The sequence below is a fragment of the Centropristis striata genome, chromosome 11 (assembly GCF_030273125.1).
Source record: "Centropristis striata isolate RG_2023a ecotype Rhode Island chromosome 11, C.striata_1.0, whole genome shotgun sequence".
Taxonomy (NCBI): domain Eukaryota; kingdom Metazoa; phylum Chordata; class Actinopteri; order Perciformes; family Serranidae; genus Centropristis; species Centropristis striata.
This window is the reverse complement of record NC_081527.1, coordinates 690769-712376: the sequence shown is the minus strand read 5'-3', so window position 1 is coordinate 712376 and position 21608 is coordinate 690769. Positions and strand designations below refer to the sequence as shown.

The 21608-nt window shown below is 38.0% G+C and overlaps 1 protein-coding gene across 4 annotated transcripts in view; it reads left to right on the top strand.

Annotated features, from left to right (window-relative positions):
* Positions 1-21608, top strand: part of astn1 (astrotactin 1) — a 679871-nt gene that overhangs the window by 588280 nt on the left and 69983 nt on the right. For all 4 annotated transcript variants that reach the window (XM_059344320.1, XM_059344318.1, XM_059344319.1 and 1 more), the window contains exons 18-20: positions 12510-12787; positions 15242-15375; positions 16561-16712. In XM_059344320.1, the coding sequence (XP_059200303.1) occupies positions 12510-12787; positions 15242-15375; positions 16561-16712 (564 nt within the window). The remainder of the gene's footprint in view (positions 1-12509; positions 12788-15241; positions 15376-16560; positions 16713-21608) is intronic.

The window sequence follows — 21608 nt, the reverse complement described above, 5'->3', positions numbered from 1 at the left end:
TCAATCCTAAAAACACTAATTTTTGTTAAAAAAAAAAAAAAAAAAAAAAACAAGACAAAAAAATGACACGTTCTTAAAATAAGCACATGAAGCGATGGTCAGCAGGTAAATTATACTCAGAACAAGATCATTAAGATAATATTTCTAGATATAAGAAGAGAATACTTGGTCAGCTTGATGTTTTTTGCAGCGTAGGGAGAATGCATGCAGCAGAGAAGTGAGAGCAGAGAGGTGTTTTCTTGTTTTCTGCAGCTTTCCTCCCTCACACCTTCCACACATGGATTTGCATTGTGAAACTGTGTGTGAATGTGTCTTTTTACTTGTTAAAGAATAAAGTAAAAGAGGCATCAGAAGGAGGAGATGCTGTAAAAAAGAGAGAGAGAAAAGCTGAGAAGGACAAAAGGAAAAAGAGGGGAAGTGAAGTTGAAAGCAGACGAAGGTGTTCTCTTGTTTCCTTTTGTGTTCCATCAAAATACAGCAAGAGAATTAGAGAGGAGAACGTCCTCAGAGTTCACTCTGGGAGGACTGGAGGGATTCACAGGCTGACTGATTATTATAATGGAGGCTTTACTGAACGGGCCCCGGGGCCAAAACTGTCACTTCCTCCTTCACTCAGAGACACATGGCAGCCAGGAAGAGACAGGAAATGACCAAAAAACACCACAAAGACACCAAAAGAAGCACAAAGTAGCTGCAGAGAGACACAGCATCGCCACAGGAAGACACAACGACAAGACAAGGGGCAAAACAACCACAAAAGACACACAAAATGTCCACAAAGAGACACAAAATTTAAAAAAAGAGACACAAAATGTGCACAAAGAGACACAAAATGTCAAAAAAGAGACACAAAATGTCAAAAAAGAGACACAAAATGTGCACAAAGAGACACAAAATGTCCACAAAGAGACACAAAATTTCAAAAAAGAGACACAAAATTTCAAAAAATAGACACAAAATGTGCACAAAGAGCCACAAAATGTCCACAAAGAGACACAAAATGTCCACAAAGAGACACAAAATGTCAAAAAAGAGACATAAAATGTCCACAAAGAGACACAAAATGTCAAAAAAGAGACACAAAATGTCCACAAAGAGACACAAAATGTGCACAAAGAGACACAAAATGTGCACAAAGAGACACAAAATGTCCACAAAGAGACACAAAATGTCAAAAAAGAGACACAAAATGTCAAAAAATAGACACAAAATGTGCACAAAGAGCCACAAAATGTCCACAAAGAGACACAAAATGTCCACAAAGAGACACAAAATGTCAAAAAAGAGACACAAAATGTGCACAAAGAGACACAAAATGTCAAAAAAGAGACACAAAATGTGCACAAAGAGACACAAAATGTCAAAAAAGAGACACAAAATGTCAAAAAAGAGACACAAAATGTGCACAAAGAGACACAAAATATCCACAAAGAGACACAAAATATCCACAAAGAGACACAAAATATCCACAAAGAGACACAAAATGTCAAAAAAGAGACACAAAATGTGCACAAAGACACAAAATGACTAACAAGGACACACATGCAAAACATAAAACAGCTACAAAGAGATTAAAAACACAAAAAGCATCACATAATGGCCATTTATATTTTGCGATACTGGTAACACTTTAGATTAGGAACACATATTCAACATTAATTAGCTGCTTATTAGCATGCAAATCATGCAACATATTGTCTCTTAATGAGTCATTATTCAGTAGTTATTAATGCCTTATTCTGCATGGCCTTATTATACAACCAGTAAGACATTAACTAAGAGTTTTCCCTCAATAACCTCAGAATTATTGATTATTAGTAGTAAGTAAGGAAGTTGTTGTATATGAGTTATGATCTTAATATGCTTTACTTTACACATAAAAAGGTCCAATGTTCCCCGAGCCGACACTTAAGTGGAGCAGTTAAAAGATATCATGGTTTATTTGGGGATACAAGCATAAAAATTGGCATGAGCAATAAGCCATCCACAGCTACTTGAAATTCCAAGATGGCAGCCATTTTTCAAGATGGCCGACACCTTAGTGGAGCAGTTAAGCGATATGATTGATTAGTTAGTGACACAAGCATGCACATTGGTGTGAGTCTCTAAGGGTTGACAAGAAAACACTCCCAGACACTTGAAGTGTCTGTTTTCAAGATGGCCGCCCCCTGGATCCTCAAAAGATCAATTTAAAGAACACTTTAGAATAATCTTAAAACCCAAATAAACCATTATATCACTTAACTGCTCCACTTAGGTGTCGGCCATCTTGAAAAATGGCCGCCATCTTGAAATTTCAAATGTCTCGGACAATTTTCTTGTCAACTGACCAATGGAGAGTGTTCATGCCAATTTTCACGCTTGTATCATAAACCGAATGATTATATCACTTAGCCGCTCCATTATTAGGGTTAGGGTAGGGTTGGAGTTAGGGTTAGGGTTAGGGTTAGGCCTATTCGCCACGGAATTTAGCAGTAATGGTGGAAAAAGTAACAGACCTGGGGAAAATGGGACCCTTTTTGGGAAAATCGGTGAAAAAGGGTCCTATGTTCCCCATTCTCAAACAGAGAGGGGAACATAGACCCGCTCCTAAAACTGCCAACCCCAGCACTAACTCCTCAGAAACATCAACTGAGAAAGAAAGGTGCAGAATAAAGCAGTAAGATGAAAGCAGTCGTCTTTGTTTTTCCAACAGTAGCAATAAGTTGCACATAAATTGCATTATTTTAGCCATAGGGAAGCTGGAGAGCACCGAGAGAGGGAAACATGCTTATTGCAGAACTTTGATGCTATTTTTCTTTTTTAAAAGAGGGGAATTGCCCAGATTACCATTTTGGGAGAGTGCTTGGCTGCGAGAACACACAGGCAATTTAAAGGCTCAAGCACCAATTAGGGAATAGGCTTGTTGTGATGGAATAGAGCTCAGGTTTATGAGCCATGGGCCGGCTCTCCAGCTCAGGGAGCAACACGTTTACAGGAATAAAGGCAAGAAGAAGGCAATATCTCCAAGTGCATAATAGGAATAATTCTTCTGCTTAAGTGTTTACTTTTTGTTTGTTTTTTACTGTATGCTTTATTTGAAGAGGAGTCATTTAAATAAAGATTATTCTACTTAAGTGAGGATAAATGTACAATTTCTCACACTTAATACACACTCAAAACAAACTCATACGCCCAAATTCAAAGCCCCAACTCGCTGTGTGTGTGTGTGTGTGACTTTCCATTAAAAAGAGATTAGGAATCTAAGTGCCACAATAACAATAATCAGTGTTTGTATTTGTGTGTGTGTTGGTAATTAAGACCTTGTTGATTATACCTCGTCTCCCATACATCTCTGAAATATAAACTTTGGTCTGACGCACGTTGACAGTCACAGGTTTTCATGGTCCTTTGGTTCGAACAGCAACTCCGTAGTTTTCAGTATTACTCGTACTATTATACCTAATGTTGGTGTGTCAGGTCTCTTGCTTTCCTGTTATTGTTCCAAATGGTGCAGTGGGATTTCCTAAATCAGAGCTGCTCTGATCTTAATCAAGCAGAAGTTTCCTGTAAAGATACTGTGACTGTTCTGAAGGGTCTGAATCTTGGTTTGAATGGATATTGTGCCGTTGTCATGCTCATGTGTAGGTGTTCATTGGTGACAGTACTTTGATTTTATAATATTCATAACAGAGGAAGCTCATTTTTAGCTGTAAGTTAATTCAAACATGGCCAAAGGGTGCAGTGGTACTCTGGTAGGACCAGAGTCTTGGATAGAACCACCAGTCTGTCTGAGTCCGGACCATGGTCCTCTTTATGGCGATGCCTGACCACATTGTTAAAGTACAAAGTAAAACCGCTTGTAATTTCCTAAAAAGTTTTACAAACCAAAAGTTTTTGTTTTTGTGGAACAATTAGAAATAAGCAAGCCCATCTATCTTAAAACCCATGGGTCAGATATATGGGGCTTCTTATATTGGAAAACAAAAAGCGAAACAGAAAGAAAGAAAGGTAGACCCTGAGCCAAGCACATATTGGTAAACTGGAACACTTCTCATAAATCACCAAAAGATACAAAATAAATAACAAAAATGAAGCCAAGAAAATGGTGCCACTCAACACACAGGAACAAATCAACCACACAAACCTCTGGTTCCTATTAGAATGCTGCTCCGGGGATTTTTATATAAATTGACAATCAGACCAGACAAAGGTAAAAGCAATATTCAAATTACTCAACATAGGAGCACAGGGAGCACATAACAAACCACGAATATCTAATATGGTAAACGGAGACAAATGACAACCGACCTGGGAAATTTAACACTTGGATGTAATGAATGAAAGTGTCCCCTGAGAACACGCTGCCTCCAGATCCAGTAATAGACTGGAAACAACATAAGCAGGTGTTTGTTTAGGTGGACGTCCCTGAGCTCATGTGTATGTAAATGCAACAAAATCAGAACAGTCCAGGTTTGTTTGTAATTCCCTTTCCAGTGGCGGGTCTCTTTAGATGTGTGTGCATCTTGTTCTTGACAGTGTTAGCAGGCAGCCGGGGTCATCCCTATGTTCCCCGACCGGGTCCTACGTTCCCTTACTGAGTCCTATGTTCCCTCACTGAGTCCTATGTTCCCTCACTGAGTCCTATGTTCCCTTACTGAGTCCTATGTTCCCTTACTGAGTCCTATGTTCCCTTACTGAGTCCTATGTTCCCTTACTGAGTCCTATGTTCCCTTACCGGGTCATATGTTCCCCGACCGGGTCATATGTTCCCTGGGTCATATGTTCACCGGGTCTTATGTTCCGTACCCCGGGTCCTATGTTCCCTTACTGGGTCCTATGTTCCCCAACTGTGTCCTATGTTCCCCGACCAGTTCCTATGTTCTGCTCTCCGACCGGGTCCAATGTTCCGTTCCCCGGGTCCTATGTTCTGTTCCCCGACCGGGTCCTGTGTTCCCCGACCAGTTCCTATGTTCTGTTCCCCGACTGGGTCCTATGTTCTGTTCCCCGACCGGGTCCTATGTTCTGTTCCCCGACCGGGTCCTATGTTCCATTCCCCGGGTCCTATGTTCTGTTCCCCGACCGGGTCCTGTGTTCCCCGACCAGTTCCTATGTTCTGTTCCCCGACCGGGTCCTATGTTCTGTTCCCCGACCGGGTCCTATGTTCCGTTCCCCGACCGGGTCCTATGTTCCGTTCCCCGGGTCCTATGTTCTGTTCCCCGACCGGGTCCTGTGTTCCCCGACCAGTTCCTATGTTCTGTTCCCCGACTGGGTCCTATGTTCTGTTCCCCGACCGGGTCCTATGTTCTGTTCCCCGACCGGGTCCTATGTTCCGTTCCCCGGGTCCTATGTTCTGTTCCCCGACCGGGTCCTGTGTTCCCCGACCAGTTCCTATGTTCTGTTCCCCGACTGGGTCCTATGTTCTGTTCCCCGACCGGGTCCTATGTTCTGTTCCCCGACCGGGTCCTATGTTCCGTTCCCCAGTTCCTATGTTCTGTTCCCCGACCAGGTCCTATGTTCCCAGACCGGGACCCGGGGGACGGAACATAGGACCTGGTCGGGGAACATAGACACGCTCCCCAGGCTGCCTCAGGCCTCGGGTCACTGAGACAAATGGACAGATGAGCCTTTACCAACCAGAGGGGTTTTGCAGGTAAATGAGGTCTGATAGAGGAGGAGAATGAAATCAAACTGTGGGAATCCACATCTCGACCCTGGGAGACTTCAGTGTGTTAGCATAAAACCTGGAAGACGAGGGACTCTAGCGGACTAATCAAAGGCAATAAGGGAGAAGATTAGCCTTTTGTTTGTAATGTGTGTAAGTGGGTAGATGAAGAAAATCAATGAGAAACACAAGAAGAAAGGAAAATATCTGGATCCCGTGTTGTCTAAAACAGTAAGTAAATGTATAGTTGTGAAACAAACTAATTGCATTCTCAGACTCGTTCCCCGGTATGCTGCCAGGGATGTCGATGTCCTTGCACTCCTGACCGGCCAAACTTTAATCTATCGCTGTCAGACTGGCTCTCTTCCCACTAATCAGCCCTCATCATTCTGTCTTCACTTGCCACCTCCTGGCAGATGGAAATTGAATGTGGCAGTTATATTAGGACAGCTGGGCGCCTTTTAGGGCAAAGAAGATTGGCAATGATTAGTTCAGTTTAGTTTTGGTTTAGTTCAGTGTCAGCTGGGACCACGGGGGGGAATTAAAATGGACGAGCAGCTCGGCCTGAAGACACCTGACGGCCAAACGGACAATGAAATATTATCACACTGAACCCTCGGCAGCTTACTTAAAATGTACAAAGCAGGGCATAGAAATATATCATGGATATACTCAAGGGAAGACTGGTATTCCTTAACCCTTTGGAGTTTGGGGATATTTTGTCAGTTTTTGACTCCTTTTCAGTCTGCCTCTATAAACCACTTAAAAATCTTTACCATGACATGTTGGTATAATTGTTTTTAGCACAACCTCACCTATATGACCTGATTATTTTTTCATTTTGACTAACTGGATCAACATTTTGAACACAAAAAACACACAAAAACACACAAAAAATACAAAAAAAACACACGTAAAAAACAAAACATGAAAACCAAACCAAAAACACACAAAAAATTACAAAAAACACATACAAACACAATCAAAACACCCCAAAAACGCAATAAAAATACAAAAACACACAAAATTTACAAAAAACAGATAAAAACACAAAGAAATTGCAAAAAAAACAACAAAAAAACACCTACTGACCATAGCATCCTCCTTAAGGCACTGCCTACTTTCAAATGAATTCACTGCAAAAAAACATGAAGCTTACCAAGTATTTTCTTCTTCTATCTAGCAATAGTATCTTAATTATCTTGTTTTGAGTATAATTTACATACTGACCATAGCTTCATGTTCCTAGAATAAGAAGCTATAAAAAACAAAACACATCAGCCTGAGGTGAAAATGGAAGCAACATTTGGAGAAAGGCAAACCATTGCAATCACTGTGGCCAATAGTGTAACGGGTGATTAGACAGGACACGACACAACACAATTTGTGTCACTCAATTTGGCCCTGCTGCCAGTTAAAGACCCACTGTTATGATAGCCATCCAATCAGGGTTAGTTATGAAAAGTAAAAGTGTTTTTCTTCCATCATACTAGTAGCATGGCGACATGCTAGGACCCTGAGGAACACCACTTCCACTCTGCTGCACAGCCATCAGCTCTAATAACCAACATCTGCTGTGAATTCAGCTCCACTAACTATTATTATTATTATTATTATTATTATTATTATTATGGTTGTCTATGGTTAGATGCTGTTCTTCGGTTTGCTTCAAACATCTGATTTGTTCCTGATGCTTTTTGTTATTTGTTGTGGGATGAGGATCCCAGACAGGGATTTTAGGATCCAGGTATCAGGGTTTTGTTGTAACATTGTCCCTCTGAGCTCTTTGCTGTGACTGTGATGTTTTTGTATTTTCATCCTAGGCTTCAAATATCTTCAGTCTTGGATTTGGGCTACCTACTGGGTTCCATATCAAACATGGCCCCCGACTTCTAAACCAGTAGTTCTCAACCTTTTTGAGTCGCGACCCCCAATTTAACATGCATGTTGTCCGTGACCCCCGCTCACTGAACACAATCTCACACGCACAGTTAAGATCACCCAAAAAAGAAATAAAATGACCAAAAAAAGGAAACAAAATGAGCAAAAAAGACACAAATTGACCACAAAATGATAAAAAAAAAGACAAAAATGAGCAAAAAAGAAACAAAATGACCAAAAAAAGACAAAAAATTACCAAAAAAGACACAATGACTAAAAAAAGACACAAAATGTCCAAAAAAAGGAAACTAAATGACCAAAAAAGACACAAATTGACCACAAAATGACCAAAAAAAGGAAACTAAATGACCAAAAAAGACACAAATTTACCACAAAATGACCAAAAAAGACACAAAATGACCAAAAAAAGATCAAAAAGACTAAAACACATGAACACTTTAACACAGTGGAGACAGAGCTGACTTCCAAAATGATTTGGCGACCCCCAGAAATCATCTCGCGACCCCAATTGGGGTCCCGACCCCAAGGTTGAGAATAGCTGTTCTAAACAAATCTGCCACTTTCTGTATTTCAGGAAAGTGAAAAAGCATTGAAAAATCAGCACAACCACATATAAACACACAGAAATGTAAAGTCTATATAAGGAGGTGAAAGTGTCAGTTATATCAGCCTTAATAACCTTTTGCTCCTCAAATGGAACCTCTTTGCCTCTTTGAGTCACTTTACTGACTTTTGCATCAACATCTGCTGCAGCAGTGACGATACTTCATGGTGACTTGTTACCAGTATTCACTAAAACCAAACAAGACACTACTTTCTGCAGTAATGCTGTTGTTTTGCACAGGACAAACAGAGAGAAAATGAGCCTCCAGAACATTGTGTGAAAAGCCTCTCTTGACCACTTAGAGAGTCACAGACAGGAAACAAGAGTCTCTTTAAACTCAGCCAGCAGCTCCTCTACTGGAGTATCAGACTCCCGGGGTCAATAACTGCTCACTGACTCTTTATTCCTTCACAAGCTGCTTTACTCTTTCATGAATTTTAATTCATGTGATAATGAAGCTTGGCTGTGGTGACGCTCAGCATGTGTCAATCACCTGATCAGTCGTCCTCAATCAGATAAAGTATCCCAAAATATAAATGGCTGATATATGACGCTTTTTGAGGTGTTTTTAATCTCTTTGTAGCTGTTTTATGTTTTCGAGGGAGCATGTCTATGTTCCCCGGGTCCTATGTTCCCCTCTTTGTATGAGACTGGGGAACATAGGACCCTTTTATTCCTGTTTTTCCCAAAAAGGGAATGTTCCCCAGTCTGTTACTTTTCCACCATTACTGACGAATTCCATGGCAAATAGGCCTAACCCTTATTATTAACCCTAACCCTTATTATTAACCCTAACCCTTCATATTAACCCTACCCTAACCCTATTTAAAAAGCCAAAAGATGAATGTAAAGTAAGCAGAAAGTAGCTGCTGTGATAATGTAAGTTTAGTGCTGCTTGACCTAAGGTGGCCATGAGACGGTAGGCCTGCTGGCTGCTGAGAGTCTACCGGAAACATTGGTAGGTTGCGGGGAACAAAGGACCCTTTTTGGGAAAAACGGGGAACATAGGACCACCTTAGCTCAAGCAGGGGCGGCTGTGGCTCAGTTGGTAGAGCGGGTTGTCTGCCAATCGGAGTGTTGGTGGTTCGATCCCCGACCATGGCAGCCTACATGTGTTGTCAGTTGTAAATGTTAGGTGTTGGGCTTATTATATTTTTTGGGGGGGTTTATTTAAAAAAATTTTGTTTATTTTGGTTGAAAGGACGCTACTCTTTATAGAAGAGATGTTTGCCTGGATTCATGATGTCCAGGATTACAATCAATGATACTGGTTAAAGCTGGATTGTTTTTTATTTTTTTGTATTTTATTTGTTTTCTGATCAAATGCATTTGACCAATTATTCCTAAACATTTAATCCAAATGGCTATAATTCAATGGTTTGATTCTACAAACTGTCTTTTAAATTTGTGCTGCATTTTGTAATGAACTTTTGTGCTGCACTTTTCTAATGTATTTAGGAATGTATTTTTACTGTTAAAGTTGTTGTAGGACTGTTGAGTATTACTGGTTGGAATGTGGAGCCCAGGAAGACTAGCCAACTGCCACGGCACAAGCTAATGGGGATCCTTTAATAAAACATAAAAACATAAAACATGTGGAAGTATCCTTGAGCAAGATACTGAACCCCAAATTGCTCCCGATGCTGCGTTCATCAGTGTGTGAAGGAATTCCCAATGGTGGCAGGTGGCACCGTTTAGGGCAGCCTCTGCCACCAGTATGAATGTGTGTGTACGGGAATGAGTCAGTCTGTAGTGTGAAGAGCTTTGAGTGGTCACAAAGCGACTAGAAAAGCGCTATATAAGTGCAGGTCCATTTACCATTTTTGGGAAAAACGGGGAACATAGGAACATAGGACCCTTTTTTCTAAAAATGGGTCCTATGTTCCCCTGTAGCAATACATACCGGGGAGCATAGGACCCTTTTTCTGCAAATGGGTTCTATGCTCCCTTCTATGCTCCCCGCAATCTATCAGTCTTTCCGGTAGTCATATCATCTCTTAGGATTACTTCAGTTACCACACATATTATTATACTGATTATTATTGTATTTTAACTCAACAGTCAAATCATTTAATCACATCAACATGTTAATATTATTCCACATAAAAATCATTACTTATTTCATATAGTGCAATCATTTCTACATTCATTATCAGACCAACAGCGGTCAATACAATGTCATGCATATAACAGATCATCATGAATAGTAAAATCACCCCAGTGTCACAGTGCCCTTGTGTATTACATCATGTTGGGTAAGTACCGATTTCTCCAGCATGCTCTAATGCTGGTAAGTCCCTTGGTTTTCCAGTCTCATACCATTTTGTTGGTGTATGGCTAATAGGGATCTCAAATAACCTCCAGATTACTTGACAACTCTCAGCATGGGGTAACATTTGGATGACCCCAATAGGGGATGCCTTCTCTCTGAAATGACCTGATTGGCCATCGTCTCTTGTCTCAGGCTAATTGTCAAGATCCTAACAGCCAAGTCTAGTTTTCTCTCAGACCATTTCAATTACAATATGCTAAAATGCTGGAAAGTTATTATGGAAATTTGCCCAATGACGCCAAATTCCAAAAACTGCCAGCCTCAGGTTTAAACCAAGTATCATAGACTGAGCACAAAGGCCTGGAACAGCCTGTAGCAGCAATAGTCACATTAATACAATGCAAACATTTCATTGTTGCGTACAGACATCCCCATTCACCTCCTCTGCTAGAGGGAACGCTAAGCTCTCTGTAGCTGAAGCTGTGGCCCAAATATTTACTCTCCTGCTCATGTATTCTGTCTGTGATGTAGAGGAGCTAAAGTCTCCAGAAGGAGATATGGGAACACATTAATGCTTTGTAGTTTTGCGACTTGCTGCAGAGGACAAAAATCTCTCAGTTCAGTGTTTTTTTTGTCATTCTCTTACTCCCTAATCTAATTAAGAGGAATATGTGGCCTCACCATCCATCTGCTTTATAAATGTGAGCAACAATATGAAGCTTTAGACCTGATTCTTTGTTTTGTTTTTTATACTTCACTTTAATCATCTTTGCTTATAACAAATTGTGTTGCTTTTCTGTGAGTTTCCGTGTGTTCAGGGCTTTCTTTCTTTTTTTTTAAATCCTTTGGAGTTTGGGGCTACTTTGTTGGTTTTTGACTCTTTTATATATTTTAAATATACATTTATAGATATATTTATCTTGTATATGCAACTTAAATCATGATCACCATGACATGCTGGTATCATCTTTTTCAGCTCAACCTCAACTGATTATTATTTTGTCATTTTGACTTACTGGATAAACATTTTGAAAGACAAACAAAACACACAAACACACACACACAAGACAAAAAACACACACAAAAAAACATACACAAAATTACAAAAAACACAAATAAACACACAAAAACCACACACAAAAAATTACAAAAAGCACAAAAAATACCCCAAAATCACACAAAGAAAACAGTCAAAACAAAAGATTGCATTAAAAAATGTTGAAACGCACACTGCAAAAATTTGAAAAATCTAAGTAAAAGCAAAACACACATGAAAACACACAAAAACACACCCCAAAAAATTACAAAAAAACATAAAAACACACAGAACACACACATCAAAAACACAAAAACTAAAAAAATTACAAAAAACACAAAAAAAAGTAAACACAAAAGATTGCATTAAAAATATTGAAACGCACACTGCAAAATTTGAAAAATCTAAGTAAAATTAAAAGTAAAATGATGTTACGCTTGGAGGTGATTTTTAACCTTTGCTGAAAAAGAGTTGATGCATTAAATGTGACATGGAAACTTTAGAGTTGAGCTGCAGCAGGAAACATGCTGCTGAACGTTTTTACCTCATGAAGAAGCAACATGATCTCACAGAAATCCGTGAAATAGCCACAGATTTCGCTTAACTCAAAATCCGTGGAATAGCCACGGAATCGCTCAAATTTGCTACAAATGTGATCAAAATCCATTTTTATGCAGAAACTAAGTCAAAATATTGATTTTTCACTAAAAATGAGAGAACTGTCCACCATGTTTTTTGTTCTGACCGCCGGGACCTTGAAAGTCACGTGACTTGGAACAAACCAATAGGAACAAATATCCATGGAATAGCCACGGGATATGACTGTCATTAACTTGCATTGTAGCCAAATCCGTGTCAGTTTCACGGAAATTTGAGCGATTCCGTGGCTATTCCACGGATTTTGAGTTAAGCGAAATCCGTGGCTATTTCACGGATTCCTGTGAGACCAGGTTGTGAAGAAGTCAAAGAGCTGCGGAGCTTTCGTGGATTTCTAATTATGTCAGTAAAGAGTAACAAAAGCTAACCAACATATTTTCCTTGTGTCCACCAGGTAACTCCCCTTCGGAGGAGTCGGAGGAGCGAGACAAGGAGCCCCGGACGCTGACCTACCCCGCCTACATCGCCAGTCTGCTGGACACCGGGGCCAAGCGCATGGCGGCCGGCGTCCGGATGGACTGTAACAGCCAAGGCCAGTGCCCTCGCTCCTGCCACCTCTGCCACATGAGCCCCAGGGTGGTGCAGGGCCGCCAGCAGTCGGAGCCCGTCCTGCTGCAGATCACCAAGGCTGCTCCCATCTACGAACTGGTGTCCAACAACGAGACCTACCAGGTGGGGACCAGGTCTATCTTCACTGTCTGGGACTGTCTAATGTCTGCACTGTAAAAAATGTTTGTTTAAATTACAGTAAAAAACTGTCAAATTGCATCAGAAATAGGTCGTAAAATTAAACATTGTACATCACCTTAGTACAGGGGTCTCAAACTCAAATTATCTGGGGGCCGCTGGAGTCAGTATCAAAGTGACCAAAAAAGAAAAAAAATGACAGAAAAAAAACTAAATTACGTAAAAAAGACACAAAATGACCAAAAAAAAGGACACATAATTACTTTAAAAAAAAAAAGACACAAAATTACCAAAAAAGAGACAAAATGACAGAAAAAAACACTAAATTACTTTAAAAAGACACAAAATTATTTTTTTAAAGACACAAAATGACCCAAAAAAGACACAAAATTACCTAAAAAAGACACAAAATTGCAAAAAAAGACACACAATTATTAAAAAAAAGACACAAAAGTATTTAAAAAAGACACAAAATTACCAAAAAAAAGACACAAAATTACCACACAAAAAAAGTAACTAAAGGGACCTTCCACACACAACACGGTAAAGTGCCATTCATATAAAACTCACATTAAACTTCCATATCAAGGTGGGGGCCACAAAATATCTGGGTTTGAGACCCATGCCTTAGTAGATACTTTTAATTACTGTAAATCAAACAATAGTATAAAACTTTAAATTCTACCGCCATAAACTGTAGAAAACACACAGTTTTGCTGTAAAAATATAAAATTTTCATGTAAAGTTAATGGAGAAATACCATGATGAAACAATTATCCTAAAAGTAATGGGATTATTCTGTATAAATTACAGTTTTTGCTGATATTTACATTTACATACGCTCACTGTATTTTTTACGGTGAAGTTCTGGCAACCACAGCTGCCGGTATTTTAACGTAAATTACACAGATTTTTTTTTACAGTGTAGTAGACACTTTTAATTACCGTAAATCAAGGAATAGCACAATTTTTACTTTTACTGTCATGAACTGTAGGAACCACACAGTTTTGTTGTAAAAATATAACATTTTCATGTAAAGTTAATGGAGAAATGCCATGATGTCACAATGACCCTAAAAATAATGATAATATTCAGTCTAAATTACAGTTTTTGCTGATATTTACATTTAAATTTACAGTAGAAAACTCACTCACTGTATTTTTTACGGTGAAGTTCTGGCAACCACAGCTGCCGGTAATTTACCGTAAATTTAACAGATTATTTTTTACAGTGTGGAACATATATTCTACATTAGTTAGTTGCTTATTAGCATGCAGATCAGTAACATATTAGCTCTTAATTAGTCAGTATTAACCCTGTAAAACCCAAATATAGAAAAACGCAAAAAACAATGTTCTTCAACCATTCAGATGTTGTTGTAGGAGGCCTTTGGGGATGAAAATGGAGTGTTTTCAAAAATTGTATGTTTTAGTAAGTTTTTACGGAAATGTTGTAATATTGCAACATTGGGCTTAATGGGGAGCAGATCTCCTGTATTTCCACTCATTGTCTGAACAACAATACAGAACTAAGGATTCATTTGCAGGGTTTTGCTTTTGCCAAACCAATATATAACAGGAATAATGATCTCAGTCATGTTGTTATGAAGAGTTATGAACTTTGACATTTATTTACATTATTTACATGAAGTCTGTGTGCACATCCGCATTTATTTGCAGTGATAGTCCCAGAAGCAGTTCTTGTCCTCTGAAAAACAGAGGCACACTTTATATTAGGGAACACAAATTCAACATTAATTAGCTGCTTATTAGCATGCAAATAAGTAACATTTTGGCTCTTAATGAGTCATTATTCAGTAGTTATTAATGCCTTATTCTGCATGGCCTTATTATACAACCAGTAAGACATTAACTAAGAGTTTTCCCTCAATAACCTCAGAATTATTGATTATTAGTAGTAAGTAAGGAAGTTAGTAAGGATGTATAAATGTTTCCTTTATTTCCTTTGTCTGATCCATCTCAGCCCCAATAAGTTTATTAAGTCATAAAACCAGATAGATGAAATAGATTTCATATCAACCAAAAAGGTTTAGGGATGAAAAAAGTTGACAAAGACGAAAATGAAAGACATTTTCTCTATAATTTTAGTTAGTTTTAGTTAGTTTTGGAACCACAAAATACAGTTTCAGTTAGTAATCGTTTTTTTAAAAACTCTCGTTTTTATTTCAGTTACTTTTTAAGATTTTAACAAAAGTGTTTTTTCAATTCTAGTTTTGGTTATTTCGTTAGTTTTCGTTAGCTATAATAACCTTGATGCTAATAGAATGCCTTGTCTGTCCTCCGGTCTAATAGAGAGACCTGACAAACATATACAGGGAATATTTGGTAACAGACCATTGAGCCATGTTTAATTCTCTGGTTATAACTATTTACATGTGCATGACATGTATGGTTCACAGTTGTTTTTTCTCCCTTCAGGCTCTCCAGGAGGCCATGATGAGCATGTTGTGGTGTTCAGGGAAGGGTGATGTCATCGATGACTGGTGTCGCTGTGATTCCAGCGCTTTTGGTTCAGATGGACTTCCCACCTGCGCCCCCCTCCCCCAGCCCATGTTAGTACCCTTTAATATGAATAATTATATTACCTTCACCATCCATCAGTCAACTGGCACAAGTTGGTTATACTTTATATTAGGGAACACATATTCAACATTAATTAGTTGCTTATTAGCATGCAAATAGGTAACATATTGTCTCTTAATGAGTCATTATTCAGTAGTTATTAATGCCTTATTCTGCATGGCCTTATTATACAACCAGTAAGACATTAACTAAGAGTTTTCCCTCAATAACCTCAGAATTATTGATTATTAGTAGTAAGTAAGGAAGTTGTTGTGTATGTGGATATGTCAATCATTACTCTACAAAGTGAGCCACTTTGTATTTTAATGATTGACATTACAATCCACCAATCCTCATCAATCATCTCAAGGAGCCTCCAGTCAGTCAAAGGTCTGGAGAAGGTGTTTACTGTTGGCCGTTTCCATGGTTTCCTTCACCGCTATGTAGAGATTATAAAGTCCACACAAAGTAAAGCATATTAAGATCATAACTCATATACAACAACTTCCTTACTCACTACTAATAATCAATAATTCTGAGGTTATTGAGGGAAAACTCTTAGTTAATGTCTTACTGGTTGTATAATAAGGCCATGCAGAATAATGCATTAATAACTACTGAATAATGACTCATTAAGAGACAATATGGTACTTATTTACATGCTAATAAGCAGCTAATTAATGTTGAATATGTGTTCCCTGATATAACGTGTTACCAGAAGTCTATCTCATGCTACAGTGGACTCTAGTAATGTGTCGTTGGGATGCATCATGCATGTGTTGACAGGATTTTATTGCAAACAAATATTCCAGCCATGGTTAGATTAGTGAGGGGGGGTCATGTTCTATGTGTCTGTGCTCAGTGGGCCATGATTATAGTGGCCATTGATTTCTTTTTTAGACTGTTAATCAATGAAATGAGCTGTTCCATTGATTGGTTGGCATGAAAACCACATGAGTCCACATGAGTCTCAAGTCAGCCGAGTCAGACATCAGGGGATAAACGGCTGTATTTTCTGTTGACAGAAGTGTTTGCAGAATGTGTTTTCATTGGGTTGCAGTTTTGCAGAACACAAGGGGGACGATGTTACTGTCAATTACAGTAATGAGAACATTCTGCTGACAGCATGTTTCACTCAGTGGTTTTACATCTCTGTGTTGTCGTTCTGTTGCCAGGCTGAAACTGTCCTACACCTACGAGCCCAGCAGCTCATTGGTCATCATGGAGTGGAACCACACCGAACCACCAATCGGCGTGAGGATCGTTGATTACCTCATCAGCCAGGAGAAGGTGACGGAGAGGACCGACCACTCCAAGGTGGAGACAGGTACGTCTGACCCCCCATTGATGATAAACCAAGGTGGAGACAGGTACGTCCCATTGATGATAAACCAAGGTGGAGACAGGTACGTCCCATTGATGATAAACCAAGGTGGAGACAGGTACGTCCCATTGATGATAAACCAAGGTGGAGACAGGCACGTCCCATTGATGATAAACCAAGGTGGAGACAGGTACGTCTGTCCCCCCATTGATGATAAACCAAGGTGGAGACAGGTACGTCTGTCCCCCCATTGATGATAAACCAAGGTGGAGATAGGTACGTCCCATTGATGATAAACCAAGGTGGAGACAGGTACGTCCCATTGATGATAAACCAAGGTGGAGACAGGCACGTCCCATTGATGGTAAACCAAGGTGGAGACAGGTACGTCCCATTGATGATAAACCAAGGTGGAGACAGGTACGTCCCATTGATGATAAACCAAGGTGGAGACAGGTACGTCCCATTGATGATAAACCAAGGTGGAGACAGGTACGTCCTATTGATAATAAACCAAGGTGGAGACAGGTACGTCCTATTGATAATAAACCAAGGTGGAGACAGGTACATCCCATTGATGATAAACCAAGGTGGAGACAGGCACGTCTGGTTGGCTGTTGATGGTAAACAAGTAGCAACAGTTGGAGAGTTCTGAAATAGATGTTTCCAGGCAACCAGTGATGCCAGTTTGGCTGAAAAAAATATAAAAAACATAAATAATGTTTTCTCAACTGTTTAGTTATACTTTGTAGATACTTGACTGTCTGCTTGCTGGCACATGCAGTGACCAAAAGATGATTTTCTCTTGGATCGGTGTCATTCACACTGCAAAAAACTTGAATCTTACCAAGTATTTTCTTCTTCTATCTACCAATAGTATCTTAATTATCTTGTTTTGAGTATAATTTACCTACTGACCATAGCTTTGTGTGATCATTTTAAGAACGTGTCTTTTTGTAACTAAAATGAGTGAATAACCTCTTCACAGGGATTTCAGTCTTGTGTAAAGACTTGTTTTTAGGATTGACATTGTGAGCTTTTTCATGCTTTTCAATCTATTCAACTGTTGAATATGGTGAGTTTTTACCTAAAATATTGGCTCCAGTTGAGAGTTTTAGTTGCATGGAGTTTAAATGATATTTCAAAAGCATTTTCTACCACCAGTATCTACCCACAGATACTGAAATGAGAAAAAAACGTGCTCGTTTCAAGTATTTCTGGTTTATTTTAATGTTACTACAGTCGGGCTTTTCAAGCCACAATTGCTTGAAATAAGTATATTTGTATTTATTTTAAGACATCTTTGGTTTTTCCAGTTTCTAGATATTTCTACTTACTTAAAGAATTCTTAAAAAGAAACATTTACTTACTGCACTGGCAGATAATTTGACTTGTTTCAAGCATGTTTTTGCTTCATTCTAGTTATTTATTTCTCGTTTTTTGTTCGTTGGTTGTTGCAGTGCAGCTCTTTCTGTGTTTTCAACAGTCACTGAAGCAGAAAGTGAGACTGTTGATGCTTTGAGACGGTAATGAGGAAGTCATTGGTTTTGTCTGGCAGCTTTTGGCCACTGTTCATTATTTATTCTGGCTCAAACTATAAACTGGCCAATTTGTCAGCACCATGTGGCCACATGAGCCTAATTTGTTTTATCCAGTCTACCACCTGGAAGAAATCTCCGTCCAAAGGTGAAACAGGAGAGATTAAAATAAAATACACTGCATGTTGCTGCTGTCAGAGGAAAACTTTAGCCTTGGTCAATCTGATCAATCAATCAGACTTTATTTGTAGATCACTTTTCATACAAGAGAGATGTAACACAAAGTGCTTCACATAAAAAAGGAAGAAAAAAAAAATAATAATAATAATAATAACAAAACATAGAAACAAGAAAACACCCTCCATCCCATTGCAAACAAAGCTCAAACTGAGGAAACACTGGAGGCAGCTTAGAAATTAAATATATTAAATAAATAAAAAATAAAAAAGTAAGCTAATATAAAAATAAAATAACAAATAAAAAGTAAGGTAAGATAAAATAAAATAAAATAAAATAAAAAATAAGGTAAGATAAAAATTAAAATTACAATATTATATAGCTTCATGATATTATGTATAGATTAGCCTATTTTATTCTGGCTCTTTGTGTAAAATTTGGAGTGAAATATGGGGAAATTGTCATGACAAAGTCCTTCAAAAGAAATGATCCCTCCAAATTTGTACAACCAAATCCACTAAATACACTAAATACACTAAATACGTTAACTCAACAATACTCAATGTAAAGTGAGTTTATTTTACATACATACACATACAGGCCCATGTTTACACATCACTCCATTTCAGCTGTAGTTTTTAAGGCCTCCACTAGATGGCGTACACCAATAATAATAATGATAGATTTAGTTTGGACTGAATTCTAGACGACACACTCATATCATACAAAAAATCAGCTGTGCACAGAATGTATGTCTGCATTGTGTTCAAATGTTGCTCTGAGTGTGCAAAACAAATTAATCTTACAATGTATCATACTGATATTAACAAATCACCCATATGACAGTATGATATTCATGGAAATCAATGTGTTTCTTACAGTATTTTTCAACATAAATCATGTTTAACCCTTTGGAGTTTGGGGCTATTTTGTCGGTTTTTGACTTCTTTTCATTCTGCCTGTATAAACCACTTAAACATATTTATCATGACGTGTTGGTATCATTGTTTTCAGCACAACCTCACCTATATGACCTGACTATTATTTTTTCATTTTGACATACTGGATCAACATTTTGAACAAAAAAAACACACACACAAAATTACAAAAAACACATACAAACACTCTCAAAACACACCAAAAACACAATAAAAATACAAAAAAAACCCCACAAAATGTATAAAAAACACATAAAAAACACAAAGAAATTACAAAAAACACCAACAAAAAAACAGTAAACACAAAAGATTTTATTACAAATGCTAAATGCACAAAGTTAAATTTGAAAAATCTCTGCAAAAAGAGTAAAATCATGTAAATACACTTCAAGGTTTTTTTTTTTTTTTTTACCTTTGCAAAATAAGGGGTTTATGCATTAAATTGGACATGGAAACTTGTGGAAAAGCCAAAACAAGAAGCTGTGCTCTGGCGCTTTCATGGACTCCAGAGGGTTAAATCTTCACACCTTCTTTCCGAGCACTTAAATCAGAAATTTGCTCATTAAGGTGTGTTTTCCCTCATGTTTTCACTAAAAGGAGGAAATCTATAATCTAATCTGTGCAGCTCTGTCATCCATAACAGGACACACAGCTGATTTGGCTGCAGGTATATACTGTACGTATGAGTGGAAGCTGAAGAACAGGAGCAGTTTATTCTAGCAGTAATGGCCCAATCCATAACGTAGACTGGTACAGTTCCCTGTGAGCAGCAAAGTTTGTTGTAGCCTAATGAGAGAATAAACTGTATTAGTGAGAGCAGAGAGGCTCATTAATCAGCTGCAGACTGAAGAAGCAGGTGAGCATTTTCTTTATTAGTGCTGTTATAGTAAATATGAGCCGTAGGTTCAGCAGTAATGGTCTTTTTTAGGTGTGAGTGAGTCCACATTGTTTAAAAACACTTCCACCATGACATCACAAGGTAGTACTGCACACCCAGACACATTAAACAGTCATGAGTTTCTATAAGGAATCTAGGAAGGAGTAAAATATGCATGTCAGTGGTGTATGTAAGTAAGATAAATGATCAAGACTAAAATATAACATTTCTTTATAATATTAAGTCTATAATATGCACAGCTTTGAAAATAAGGGCACATGGATGTGTTTGCAGAGTCCAACACCGAATTTACAAGAAGACTGTCAAAATAAGACGCCTTAACCCTTTGGAGACTTGGGCTGTTCAGTCAGTTTTTGAATATTTTTCATTTTACCACTTTAGAAATGTTAACCATGCCATGTTGGTATCACTGTTTTCATCACAACCTTCCCTAAGTTACCTGATAACTATTATTTTTTACTTCAATTTACTGGAACAACATTTTGAACCACTATATATATATATATATATATATATATATATATATATATATATATATATACACACACACATAACTGCAGTAGCTACATTTTTGGTCAAAATTTAGTTAAAATTAACTACTTGATGTCTGTTTTATCTTGTGACAAAGTTTTAGATTTCAATTTTGCTTTATTTCAGATAAATAATTACATAAAAACCACAAAATCCAACTCAAAACCAAGCAGTAATTACACTGACCACAGTCAGCTTTGGATATATATATATTAATTTAAACATAAAAATAATAGAAATTATTAGAAGTTTATTTGAAAGGGAAATCATTATCTAGATAGTGATGAAGTAAAAAAATGAGATAAATGATATTAAGACTAAAATATAACATTACTTTATAATATTAGGTCTATAATATGCACATCTTTGAAACACATGTAGCTTTCAAAATAAGGGCACATAGATGTGTTAGCAGAGTCCAACACAGAATTTACAAGAAAACTGTCAAAATAAGACACCTTAAATAAAACAGAATAACCCTTATTTAACTTTACAATAACTCATTAAAATATGCAATGATTCAGATGGAATAGTGGCATAAGAATGTGCAAGAAGCACCAAATTTAGGCTTTTAGGACAAAAAACTCTCAATATGTTGGTTGTGGTTTACATTACAGTTCATTACTTTTTTATTTTTAATAAAACATATTTTGGTTAAGGCATGGAGTTGAAAAATAACTTGGCACACCTGTCTTTTTAAAGGGACATGACACTCTGATTGGTTGGATTCATTTTAAGCCCAAAACACAGCTATGACTAATTCAGAGGCTAAATACAACCTGTTCTGCCTTGCACCTTACTTTGTGTCTTGATTCTA